Source organism: Oryctolagus cuniculus, chromosome 10, assembly GCF_051225735.1.
Source record: "Oryctolagus cuniculus isolate XC-2025 breed Fujian yellow rabbit chromosome 10, ASM5122573v1, whole genome shotgun sequence".
NCBI classification, from domain to species: Eukaryota; Metazoa; Chordata; class Mammalia; order Lagomorpha; family Leporidae; genus Oryctolagus; species Oryctolagus cuniculus.
Genome location: NC_142876.1, coordinates 81,597,218 through 81,610,542, shown reverse-complemented (window position 1 = coordinate 81,610,542; position 13,325 = coordinate 81,597,218). Strand labels below are relative to the sequence as shown.

The 13,325-nt window shown below is 42.0% G+C and overlaps 1 protein-coding gene across 14 annotated transcripts in view; it reads right to left on the bottom strand.

Moving 5' to 3' along the window:
* The window catches only part of UBA3 (ubiquitin like modifier activating enzyme 3), a 35,494-nt gene extending 26,744 nt beyond the window's left edge, over window positions 1–8,750 (bottom strand). For 4 of the 14 annotated variants that reach the window (XM_089305920.1, XM_089305921.1, XM_002713305.6 and 1 more), the window contains exons 1-5: window positions 8,721–8,750; window positions 8,493–8,534; window positions 6,594–6,714; window positions 5,250–5,330; window positions 26–108 (exon numbers count right to left, since the gene is read on the bottom strand). In XM_089305920.1, coding sequence (XP_089162046.1) covers window positions 26–108; window positions 5,250–5,330; window positions 6,594–6,714; window positions 8,493–8,534; window positions 8,721–8,740 — 347 coding nt within the window. In that variant the 5' untranslated portion in view covers window positions 8,741–8,750. The remainder of the gene's footprint in view (window positions 1–25; window positions 109–5,249; window positions 5,331–6,593; window positions 6,715–8,492; window positions 8,535–8,720) is intronic. The other 10 variants (XM_089305922.1, XM_002713306.6, XM_070050613.2 and 7 more) reach the window with 5 other exon arrangements.
* Between the last annotated feature and the right edge of the window lie 4,575 nt (window positions 8,751–13,325).

Sequence of the window (13,325 nt, the reverse complement as noted above, 5' to 3'; positions counted from 1 at the left end):
ACACATCTAAAATGTTAAAACTTACCTAAATAAAAACTGCCTATTTAGATTGGAAACATCAATAGTGTCCATGTCTATAACATGAATCTGTCTAAAACCAGACAATGCCTGTGGGAACAAAAAATAATCCAATTGAGAAGCTTTTTCACATTTGAAAATTTAATATTTGCTTTCAATTAAGTCCTAAATCAACAAATTCTCAGTAATAAATTATGCAACACCGTATCTGGTTAAAGAACTCTGTGAGGTATATGAAATTTACAGAAATTATTAAAGTCAAATATATGTAACCAATTTCAAACCATCTATAACCAAGAGAAAATCCATAACTTCTATAGATTAAAAATATTTTATACATACACTTTCCATAAATATATTCATAAAGTTTGTTACTCTTCTGCTGTTGATAGTTCAATTTTACCACTCTTATTAGTTAACTATATTTGCTATCCTCTCTTCAGAATATTGTTAAAAATCAACTCCTACAAGCTTTAATACATTCAACAATAAGCATGCCACAACTCAGAAAAGGTAACTATTGAAAGACATGGGTCTTTAGCACACACACATATATGCAATGCACAGATAAAAGGACTATCTCAAAAGTTTGAGGCAAGGTAATCATTCCAGCCCTCCAGCTGCTAACTCCAATCACCACCAATTCTCAGACTATTCATCTTTATCCTTCTAAGGTTTTTGGCACCTTAAACACATACTTCACTCGGTCATTACACCCATGAGTATTTGAACACTTTCAAAAATGGGTTTCCAGTTCCTTCATTTTCGCTTCTATTTTACTAGCCACAATTTAGAGTTGGGTTCAGATCATCTTATAAGACAAAGATAGACAATCTCACAGACATCTCAGACTTAAATGTCCAAAACCAAACTTGATCACCTTTGCTCACCACTCACCAAACCTGTTATTTTCCATGTTCCTCATTTTAGCAGTGGCTCCAGCCTTCCAGTTTCTTAGGCAAAAATCTGATTGTGTCAACCTTAACTTCTCTTTCATATCACATAACACACCCAACCCATTAGCGAATTCTGTTGATTCAGTCTTCAAAATATATCCATAAACCTGACCATCTCTCTTCACCTCCAACGATATTAGACCCTAATCTCCAAGTTACTGTCATCCCTTGTCTAGAGAACTACAACAGTCTTTGAACTACTACCACTGTTTCTTCCCCAGCTCTTTCTTTGCGATTTACTTTACTTGAGAGGCAGAGTGACAAAAAGGCAATAAGAGAGGGGTGGGGAAGGAGAGAGAGAGAGAAAGAGATCTTTCATCTCCCAAATGGCCACAAGAGCCAGTGATGGGCCAGGCAAAGCCAGGAGCCAGGAACTCTACCCAACCCATGCAAGTCTCCTACATGGGTTGCACGGGTCCAAGTACTCGGGCCATCCTCTACTGCCTGCCCAGACACATGAATTCAAGGAGCTGGATCAGAACCTCCAGGATTCAACTGGCAGTTGGACTTCAGATGCCCACATGGCAAGCAGAGGCTTAACCTGCTGCAGCACAATGCTGCAACTGTCCCCTAGCCCCAGACCCTTCTTTTAGCCTATTTGCAATGAATCTGCCACAGTGCTCCAAGTTTAAAGTGAGTCAAGTCATTCATTGCCAATGATTTCCTGACTCAAAGTTCTTGAGGCAGTTTCCAAGGCCTTTTCTGACATTGCTCTGAGCCTCTCCATCACCAATTACCTCTCTTACATCCCCTTCAAAACCGCTTCCCCTTACGCACTTCTGCTTTAGCTGTAGCTTGAATAGACATGCTTCTACTTCACAGCTACTGCACCTGCTGCTCCCTCTGACCAGAATGATCTCCTCCAGATATAAGGATGGCTCATTTGCCTGCCTCTTTACTCAAAGAGAACCTTTTTAAAAACTCTTTCCTATCTTCCACCTTTCCCATTTTTATAGTACACACATCATGTGACTTACTATTTATTTGACTTGTCTTTTGTTCAACTAAAATATGAGGCCCATAATCACAAATATCTGTGTTGTTCAACACTGTATCTTCATCACCTAAAATGGTGCTTGGCATGTGGGGAAGGAGGTTCCCTAAGTATCTGTTCAATTGATAATGTTAACTTCTAGAATGAACCTTTGGAGGGCTTACAATCAATTTAAAAACTCATGTATAACTCCTGGGTGTTTATATCTAAAATAAGCAATGTAATTAGTAAAGCTGAAAGTTCCCAGTTTTTCTTCTTTGATGTTAAAGTTTATTATAATGCACATAAGTAACAGGGCCACTCCTTAAAGTTGCTTGATGACTAACCTTCAGATCTAATCTTCAACTCCTTTATATTTAAAATTAGTACATTTCCCATTTGCAAAGAATGGCTTCAAAACAGAAAAAGTTAAGCTTTACTGGACCTGTACACACCTAACACCTAACAACAACAACAACAAAACACACTGCATCCTCTACAAACCCTTCCCATCCAGAAGTCTCTGGTTCTCACACTGCTGGAGTACTTAGGTATGATAAGGTACTGTCATTTTGGCAATCAACCACAAACACACTGCTACTTATTTCATGTGAAACTTGTCTCCCCAGTGAAACCTCAGTTTCACTAAGGACAGACTTTGATGATCCACAACCCCCAAAGAACCCGGCCTAGCACTAAGTACAGCGATGTATATTTAAGCTTTTCCATCTCCAGAGGTGTAACATTAGTGTCACCTATCAAAATTAATGTGGCTGTGTTTATACTTAAACTTAACTCCTTTGGCTGGCTATCGAGATTTTCTATCTGACTGCTTCATTTTCTAAGGAATCCACTGCAACATTTCTACTTTTCTACAGAGCAATGAGAAGCTAGGCATATAATAGCTCTAAACAAATTCTCCCACTCATTTTTGTTAACTGATAAAAAATTTACAAGAAGGTACTTTATGATTGCCAGAAGTCAATCCAATCAATTAATTAAATTTAAAAATTACAGTTTTCCAAACAGTATATAGTAATAGCTTCACCACAAGTTTAGCCTTCCAGCCAGGCATCTGGTGCAGCAATTAAAACACTACTTGGGACACTCGCAACTGATATCGAAGTGCCTGGATTTGGGTTCCAGCTCCGCTTCCAATTCTAGCTTCCTGCTAACATACTCTCTGTTAGGGAGCAGGTAATGGCTCAAGTACTTGGATATCTGCCACCCACGTCAGAGACTGAGACTGAGTTTCTGGCTCCTGATCTTAGCCTGACCCAGCCTTGGTTGTTGTGGACATCTGTGGGAATTAACCAGCAGGTAGAAGACATCTCTCTTTCTAGCTTTCCAAGAGAAATCAACAATAAATAATTTTTTTAAATCTTAGTTTTCCCAAGTTTTATGTATCTACCACCATATGGTCATCAAAAGTTACCATCTCGGGATGGTGCCGTGGCTCACTTGGCTAATCCTCCACCTGTCACACCGACACCACGGGTTCTAGTCCCAGTTGGGTCGCCAGATTCTGTCCCGGTTGCTCCTCTTCCAGTCCAGCTCTCTGCTGTGGCCCGGGAGGGCAGCAGAGGATGGCCCAAGTGCTTGGGTCCCTGTACCCGCATGGGAGACCAGGAGGAAGTACCCAGCTCCTGGCTTCGGATCAGTGCAGCGCTGGCCATAGCAACCATTAGGGGAGTAAACCAATGGAAGGAAGACCTTTCTCTCTGTATCTCTCTCACTGTCTATATCTCTCTCTCTGTTCTCTCTCTCATTGTCTAACTCTGCCTGGCAAAAAAAAAAAAAAAGTTACCATCTCATTAAGTCAAATAATGAGCTAATGTCTTAGTGAAAAAGAACACTTAACTAAGGACTGATGACCCAGATTAGATTGCAGGCACATAACTACAATCCAAAATGCTCAGACAAGTCATTTAACATCTCTAACCTCAACATAACCTATGTCTAGGTAAAACAAGACAATGAACGTCCTACCCACCTATCTGGGTTATTTGGAGAAGAAAAATACTAAATTATTTGAAACCACACAATAAAATCTGAATTATCTGTTTTCTTATTTATTTCACTGAAATTAATGAGCACTTCACAAGAAAGTACCAAAATTTGCTCAATAAAGAGCAGAGAAGTAAATGAACATAAATTTATCAATGACTTTATATAACTGAGAACTTTAGAGTCTACAAAGTTTCAAAGTCATATTATCACTTAAATTACCATATAGAATCTGACCTGTTAAACTTATCTAACAAAAGCTCCAAAAAAAAGGTTAGCAATCAGGGCTGGCACTGTGGCATAGCAGATGAAGCTGCCACCTGCAGTGCCAGCATCCCATATGGGCACTGGCTGCTCCATTTCCAATAGAGCTCTCTGCTATGCCCTGTGAAAGCAGCAGAGGACGGCCAAGTCCTTGGCCCCTGCACCCACACGGGAGACACAAAAGAAACTCCTGGCTCCTGGCTCCTGGCTCCTGGCTTCGGATCAGCTCAGCTCTAACCATTGCAGCCATCTGGGGAGTGAACCAGCAGATAGATCTCTCTTTCTCTGCCTCTACACCTCTGTAACTCTGCCTTTCAAAGAAATAAATAAATCTTTAAATAAAAAAAAAAAAAAAGGAAAGAAAAGGCTAACAATCACAATAGGGGCCAGTGCTGTGGCATAGTAGGTTAAGCCTCTGCCTGCATCCCATATGGGTACCTGTTCGAGTCCTGGCTGCTCTACTTCTGATCCAGCTCCCCGCTAATGTGCTTGGGAGGGCAGCAGAAGATGGCCCAAGTCCTTGGGCACCTGCACCCATGTGGGAGACCTGAAGAAGCTCCCGGCTCTTGGCTTCGGGTTGGCCCAGCTCCAGCCATTGCGGCCACTGGGGGAGTGAACCAGTGGATTGAAAACCTCTCTCTGTCTATAACTCTGCCTCTCAAATAAATAAAACAAATCTTAAAAGAAAACACAATAAAGAAATTTCCTAGTGCTAGATATTAAGGGATGCTGGATATAGATTGTAATAAATATAGTTTACTGAAATGTGGTATTAATAATGGGAAGCTGGGCATGGTGTACAGATTCTGACAAATATACTAATATATTAACAATAAAGGAAGCTGGTGTGTAGAGTATGTGCAAACTCTGTACCACTTCACAATTCCTGTCATAAATTTAAACCTATTCTGAAATAAATTGCTTTTTTTAAAAAAGAAAAAAAGATATTTCCTAGTATTTAAAAAAAGCAAACTGCTTTATTTATCACAAAGGGGGAGGGGAGAGACATTTTATATATACATGTGTATTACCAGATTTTTGAGGAGCTCACATCCTAAGCCGCCAGCTCCAATGACTAGCACTTTACATGTATCTAACAAAAACTGGAGAGACTGTAAAGAACAAAAAGTCACATTAAAATCTGCTGATAATCATAAATACCATCCACAAACAACAAGTCATAAGAAAATTTTCAACATTTCCACCAAAAATGCAATTAAGGATAAAGAACATCCTTTTATATTTTACAGATCATTTCAAATCTATGAATTATATACAACCAGAAACTCTAAAACTTTAATGATTTCAGAGAATTTGTTTTTAAATTGACTTTTATTGTCTGAAATTAAACATCTATTGACTACAAGAAAAACTATCCTCGCTTGTTTTCCTTAATTTTTGAAAGGGAATGGAAAGCCTCAAATTGAGAACTGACTCCTTAAAAATCACACAAAGTTTAAAAATCTTAAAAATCCAGGATCAAGCACTGAGGTGTTCAAAAGTCTAAAAAAATAAGGTAAGAACAATAATAGCAAGGTAAACTTATAAAACATGATAGGAAGAAAAACTGAGAAAACTACATGTCTTCAGAAATACAATTTGAAACATTTATTTAACAGAAATGGTCATTTTAAATTATCAGGCAAAAAGTATCAGAAACCAAAGAAAATAAGGTATATCAGCTAAAAAAAGCAGAATTAATACTGTCAGTTCTATATAACATTAAAGGAGAAAAGTTACTCAGGTAAGACACTGTGCCAAACTCAGAAGTCTTAACATTAAGAGTACTACAATATTTCTCTTTCAAAACAGTATCTCTTAAAAAAAAAAAAAAAGCTACAAAAGGACACAAGTACTTACTGTAAAAATACTTTTCTTACTTTCCTATACCTAATGAAAAACAGGTATCTAATTGAACATTTTCTTTAAGTCAGACATTATCAGTCAAAAATTCTATGCCACTGTTAGCACTCATATAATTTTTGACATGCAACTAAATATATTCAATTCTAGGATAATCCAACTAAATTCCAAAATTTAAATAAGCATATCTATACTTTTATCTTATAGTAGGGCTACTGAAGAGGAATTTGTCTCAAATCATTTTGAACTGGAGTTTTAAGTATAACAGAATTTTTAAAAGTTATGAAGTTATTTTCCTCTTGAACTCTTTCAACTTATATTACATGAGAAATGTGAAAATTACTCAAATATTATTTACTCAAGTAAATTGTAAATATACAATTGAGTATTTCAAAATACTACGTTTTATAAGAAAATTAGTTTTCATAAGAGCAAATTAAAAAAGGAAACATTTTACTATGTTTGAAACATAAAACTATTAGAGCAGTTATTTAAAAATAAACGTTTCTCACTTCAGTGCTCGGTTCGAAATCAGGGTGTGTGAAGGGTCCAGATCGCTCGAGGAACTTCTTTACATGGTTCCAGCGACCTTCCCAGTCTCCAGTGTCCCCACACCCACCATCAACAGCCATTCTGCACAGAACACAGTAAATTCAGCTGCAAAGATCAGTCCGGAAAAAAGCCACACCTACAGTTATTATGGTTTCCCCAAATGGAAAGACCTGCTCAAACAGAAAGGGAATGATCAATGTGGTCATGTCTATGCTCTCCTATCACTTGTCTATTATACGGTTCACTTAAGAACTGCCTGTGATTGCTTCTATTTTTTTTTCTTTTTATTTCATCCACCTGACAAAATAAAATCAGTCTACCTGTTCCTCAAGTAATCCAAGGTCAAACTTGGGATGTTGGTCTATGGGTAAGAAATGGACTTGTCTACATGTGGTATTTACACAAGACCACAGCAGCCTTCCCCAGTATGTTCTTTCAAGTCAGCTGATCTGGCAATGTCATATGCATGGGAAAACAACAAAAGGGACACTCTAAGAACTGAGGCTTCAAATCTACCACCACCCATGTGTTCTTTATTTTCTATTGAAAGGTGTGATTTAAAGATCATTTCTGATGACAGAAGCTTTGACATGGTTTTCTCAGAAACAGGAGTCCAAATTTTCAAAAATTACTGAGTCCTGTGAGGTGGTTTCTGTTGCCACTACAGTTAAAAAAAAAAAAAAAAAAAACTCAGCTTGTCATCACACCTAGAAACCTTTCAGGATATACAACTGCATAAAGTGGGACTTCTCTACCAAAGTGTACAAACTGTCTTATCAGTGCCAAGATTCATATCTGGTTGTGGTTATTTTTTAATTTTCTACTTTCAAGTATGTTGGTAACACCCAGAAGTATTGCATAGTAATAAAGACCATAGGTCTTGATGCCCAGTCGGGTTTGGCTCCACAACTAATAGCACCATGACCTTGAGCAGATTACTGAATAGCCATAAACCTCAACTGCAGGCTATTGGGAGCAACTTCTTAGGGCCAGGAGGATAAAGCGATATTAACACAGAGGACTTAATAAAGGATGGGGCATGTCGTGCACTTTGTGCAAAAGTGGAAGGGAAATCAAAGGTGAGGAAAGTCTGTCATTCCAGTACTCTAAGCAGTTGAAATTCAAGTTCTGGGGGAAGAGACCTCAGGATGACCAAAGCACCAGGAATTGGCAGAGAAATTACAAACTCACCACACCCACTGCGAGAGTATTTTCCACTCCCATGTAGGGAGGAGAGAAATTATGTGGCGCTGGCTCAGTCCGAAAACACTGTGTAAATCTGTCCCACCAGCACAAAACTGATCATCTGGTAACACACGGGGTGTATGGTAAGTGGGGAAAAAATAAGCTGTTGGTGTCAACACCCTCCTTTAAGAGTCAATTATTTCGCAGAAATGGTTGACGTGCTTAGTACAGTACCTGAAACACAGTTTTCACACACAGTGTGCACTATTGTCTCAGTGTTTACGAAAGGCAAAAACAAAACGGCCCCGTGTCCGTTAGGTGTGTGTGTAAGTTGGATTCCCTTTTCACAAGCTCAAGGATCTGACAATTTGGGATGGAGGAAGAGGGGGGCACAACGGTCCTTCCGCAAAACCTTTAAGTCAGACGCCCCGGCGGCCCCTGAAGGCCCTGCAGGTGCACCCCGGCCCCGACGCCCGCCGGGGCACAAATCTGGAGCGGCCCTCGGGGGCCCCCGGGGCTGCTGCGGGACCGGGGTCAGGGGAAGAGGCCGCGCGGCCTGAGCTCCGGGTGCCCCCCTCCCAGCCCCATGGGCCCGCTGCGGCTGGTCCCCTAGGCCTGGGGTAAGGGGAGGCGGGGGTCCCCGGAGAGGGCCCCGGCCTCCCGGCAGCACTAACTTCTCAGCCAGCAGCTCCTCTATTCTCCTTCTTTTCTTCTCCCTAAAAGAAAGAGAGAATAAAAGAAGGGTCAGCATCACGCTACACATTGGGCGCCGCGAGAGGATGGGGGGCGAGGGGACGGGGTGGGGAGTGGAGGGGACCCCGGGTGGGGGCGGCGACCGCCCTCCGCCGCGCTCTCTCACAACCCAGCCCAGCCCGGCGCGCCGGCAGAGCCCCGGTACTTACGGCTCCTCGCCATCCGCCATATTGTTCTCCGCCTCTTCCCAGGTGCCCTCTCGGCGGGCGGAGTCGGCGGGAAGGGGCGGGACTTGTGGGAGGGCGGGGCTTGCAACGATGGGGAGGGGTCGGCTGCGCCTTAGCGCCCCTGGGCTTGAAAGCAAGCGTCCCGCTGCAATTAGGATCTTAATTAGCTACCCCTCATTAGATAACTCTTATGCCCTGTGTAATGTCACGCAGGGTGAAATGTGGACGCAAAGCATTCTGTTTTTATACAATGTATATGCTGATAAAGAATTACATATAATGTTGGTATATTCAATGAAAAAATGCCTGGAAGGCTAACTCCAGTATGCTAGAGCTTGCCTCCGGAGCAAAGAACCGTCCCAAAAATCTTTGCCTGTGTAGGTCCACACTTTAAGAACAGATTTAAAGGGGCCGAAGCTGTGGGGTAGCAGGTAAAGCCACCGCCTGCAGTGCCGGCATCCCATATGGTCCCCGGTTTGAGTCCCGGCTGCTCCACTTTTGATCCCACTCTCTGTTGTGGCCTGGGAAAGCAGTAGAAGATGGCACAAGTGCTTGGGCCCCTGCACCCACGTGGGAGACCCAGAAGAAGCTCCTGGCTCCTGGCTTCTTATCAGCATAGCTTCAACTGTTGCAGCCATCTGGGGAAAGAACCAACAGATGGAAGTTCTCTCTCTCTGCCTCTCAAAAAAGAACAGATTTATCTAAATCTGTTCACAGGAGTAGGATAGAATTTTGTTATTTTTTTACTTTTTGAAAAAAATCAGTATTTTAGTGTCACTTCATTCTGTCAGATAAGTTCAGCAAAAATGGAACTATACTGGAAAACTTTGAGGACATCAGATAAATATATGTATTTAGATAGAAGAAAAATACTTAGAAAGCAGGAAAAATTAAAAACTGACTTAGAACACTCATAATCCCATCACCTAAAGATACGTGTGACAACATTCTAACTGCTTTCTTCCAGTGTCAGAAGTGTGTATACATGTATAGGCGAATCTGAATGCTGGGGTAGAGAAATATATTCAAACACACGGACATATCCTTCTTTGGAGAAGGACACCAGTGGATTTGAAGTCAGAAAGAACTAAATTTAAGTTGTTACTTCTCAGTAATTAACTATAGGACCTTGGGCACTTTCTTTTAAAGCAGTCATTTTAAAAAATGCTTGGCCTTTTGTTTTTTGTTTTTTTGGTTTTTTTTTGTTTGGTTGGTTTGTTGTTTTTTTCTTTTTCTTTTTTTCTTTTTTTTTTTTTTTTTTGGTTGTTTCTGTTTTTGGCCTTTTAAGACTGAGAATTAAGCAAAGTGGTTCTCAAAACACAAGGCCTGATCAACATTACTTGGGAATTTGTTGTGAATCTAATCCAGCCCTGGATGATTCTGAAGTCGTAAGCTTAAGAACCACTGAAATGGAGAAGTATTTTTTGTCTAATGGGTACGCAGCCTGCGTAGCTGCTGTTACTAATGTGCGATGTTTACTCTGTTCTTTGTGGTCTTCTCCACTGAACCTTAAGGAAGCCTTGTCCTTAGCATCCCCAGCTGGGTTCATCAACGGCTTTCACTGAGCTGAGTCAGTGCCAGGCAGTGAGTGCGGCAGTGGAGTCAACAGCCCACAGCAGGAGACACCAGCCCCTTTCTGGATCACATGTTTCTGTATCAACTCAGAAATCACTTCTCCTTGCCCAGACAGCTCCATGGAGGTGAAATCCTTGCCTATCAAAATGATCTCCTAGAGGCTGCCCCTCCCACAGGGACGCTTTCAAAATAGTATTCTATTAGTGGCCGAAAGCATCATAGCCACCTCCCCTGGGGAAAAGCTACGGACACCTCAGTTATCGCCAAAGTCACGAGCCAGGGCACTCTGACATGGGATGCTGTCATCACAAGCAATGGCTTGATCCATTGCACCAGCATGCCTGCCCTGCTTTTGTTTAGTTTTGAAACCTCTCTAGAGGTTTCAACAAATAAATACAAATGCACTGAGCAAATTGATGGTCTGGGATGATGAGTTGTCGCCTTGTCACCGGACGGCTTCTGGTGATGCAGTTCGGAGCAGCTGGAAGCTGAGAGTTCTGGGTCGCAGGTGTGGGACCCTCCTGCGGCTCCCATGCTCCGCTCATCTAGACCAGATCATTTTCTCAGCTTGCTCACAGTGTGGCTTGGGGAGAGTCTTGAGCCCCAGGAAATTCCTCCACACCCTCTAACTTCCTGTAACTGAACACCAAGGCCTGGCACATCTCGCTTTGGCACTCTCACATCTAAATAGACTTTCTGCTGCACTGCAGGATCCCTGCAGGCGGGGAGGGGCTGCCTCATTCTCCCTGTTTTTGACTCCACAGTGCTTTCACAGAGCCTTGAAACCACTTAGAATGTCAGTTGGCAATGTCCTGAACATTCTCAACCGTTTCTCCCTCTGTCTATATCTTCCCCTGGCAAACCACCACCACAACATTGCCACAAAATAGAGAAAAGTCAGTGGACGACATTGTAAAAGCACAGGAATCATTTAAAAAATTATTATGGGCGGTCCTATTATTAATAAGAACCAAAATATCTAACATACCAAACACCAGAATTAAGGGAGAGGGTTTATTGACAGGGGAAATCTGACAGTAGGGAGGGGGGAGAGGGAGAGAGAGAGGGAGAGAGAGAGAGGTGTTGGGCTATTGGTCACCTGACTTCTAGCAATGGCAGCTGGGGCTAGAGCCAAGGATGGTGTAGATCGCGCCACAGATAACACTGTGCTATTTTACTAACACTGAACACTTCCCATCCAGTCTTTCATTTATCCTGACCTATGTGGCAGATGGGCAGATGGCCTATTCTCCACACTTTATCATGAAGAAATTCAGGCTGGTGGGGCAGGGGGTGAAGAAATTTTCCCAAAGTCACCTGCCAGAGAGGGAGGAACTAGGACTCTAACTTTGCTTTCTCTGATTTTAACCCTCACATTTCCAGAGCCAAGAAAGTGTGAGAACTCGGGATATTTTCACGTTTTAGCAGCACCTAGAATCTGTCTTGGCACTAATTCAGTTCAGCCACCGAGCTTTCCTAAGCACCAGCAGCAGAAAGAATTTCACTGGAGTCACAGTCAGTTTCTTACTACCTCTGAATCAACCAGGAATGTTAATTTATCTCTTATAGACTTTGTATCGAGTATATCTTGGTGCTTTCCAGTTTTCTGAAAATCTGTGAGCTGGTAAAATTTACGAATATTGGATCTTTGTTAAAACAGTACCACTTCCAAGTTGTGAGAACCTGTCACCTTAGACATGGTCATCTCCACATGCTGCCTAACACACTATGAAATTAACCAAAATACAGTCTCTGCATCTATAGATTCAACAAACCATGGTTTGTTTAATAGTTTACATAGTTTTTAAAAAATAGTTTAAAAAAAGTTTCCTATGCTGAACATGACCATTTTCTTGTCATTATTCCCTAAACAATATTGCATTAGGTGTCGTTAGCAATCTAGAGGCTATGTAAAATATACAGGAGAATGTGAGCAGGTTCTACATCAACACTGCACCACTTTCTGTGGAGGACGTGAGTATCCGCAGCCTTGGCTCTCTAGGGGATTCTAGAATCAACCCTCCATGGATTCCAAGGGATGGCTGTCCTTTTGGCTCAGGAATCTGAGAGAAGAGGAGGTTTACTGCACCAACCAGCCCCATAACTAAAACGAAGATGACCCTCTGGGCCTTGGAAGAGAAGTATTTACAATACATCTCTTGCCAATTGTTGAGGCTGGCAAACAAACCATTACCTTGTCTACTACAATACCGGGCTCCCTTAATGAAAATTGTCACCAAATATGGGGATAAAACTGAGAAAGCTGCTTTGGAGTGGAAGTCTTGCTTCTGCTCAGAAAATACAGGGTGCAGAACCATCAGTTCACCACAAGCAATGGTTGGCTTTCAGTGACCTGTGCGCCTACTGGGTTAGTTTTTTTAGAATGCCATAGCAGTTCGATAATTTTGCCACAAAAGGAATAGAGGTGGAGAACAAAAATAGAGAAGTGAAAAAACAAAACAGCCCTTTCTTTCTCTCCACCTTATTTCGCGTTTTGCCCATCTGATTTCACGCTTAGTGACTCAGGGTGAAACAGAAAGCAGATGAGTACTGTGGTCGATCAGACAGAAGTTACTAAGACTCAGTCTTTAAATACAGCTCATCCTCTTGTGATACCGTGGTCTCCTTCCATTTTTCGTAGATCAGCATCTGAACAGCTGCGCATTTTTTTCTCTATGGCAGAAAACACATTCCTAGGTTAAACGCTGGTGTTAAAAGGGGGCTGCTATTTAGACCGTCAGGGAAGGCATTGCCACCTTGCTGCAGACGGGATTTCCGCTGATTGCTTTCAGTGCCATTTCATCTCCATTCCGTGTGCTCGGTGCCTTGCTCTGTCGCGGGCCCCCCATTTTCCCGTAACCAACCCCTTAGAGCCAATCGAGAAGTAAAGGAGCGAAAACACGCCCTCCCGCTCCCAATTTCCCTTGCTCGGCTGCTCGCCAACCGCAGAGCCGATCGAGACGGAGCCGCTGTCAGCTCTTTAACCCGGCTAGGTTGCCGCTGCCGCCGCCG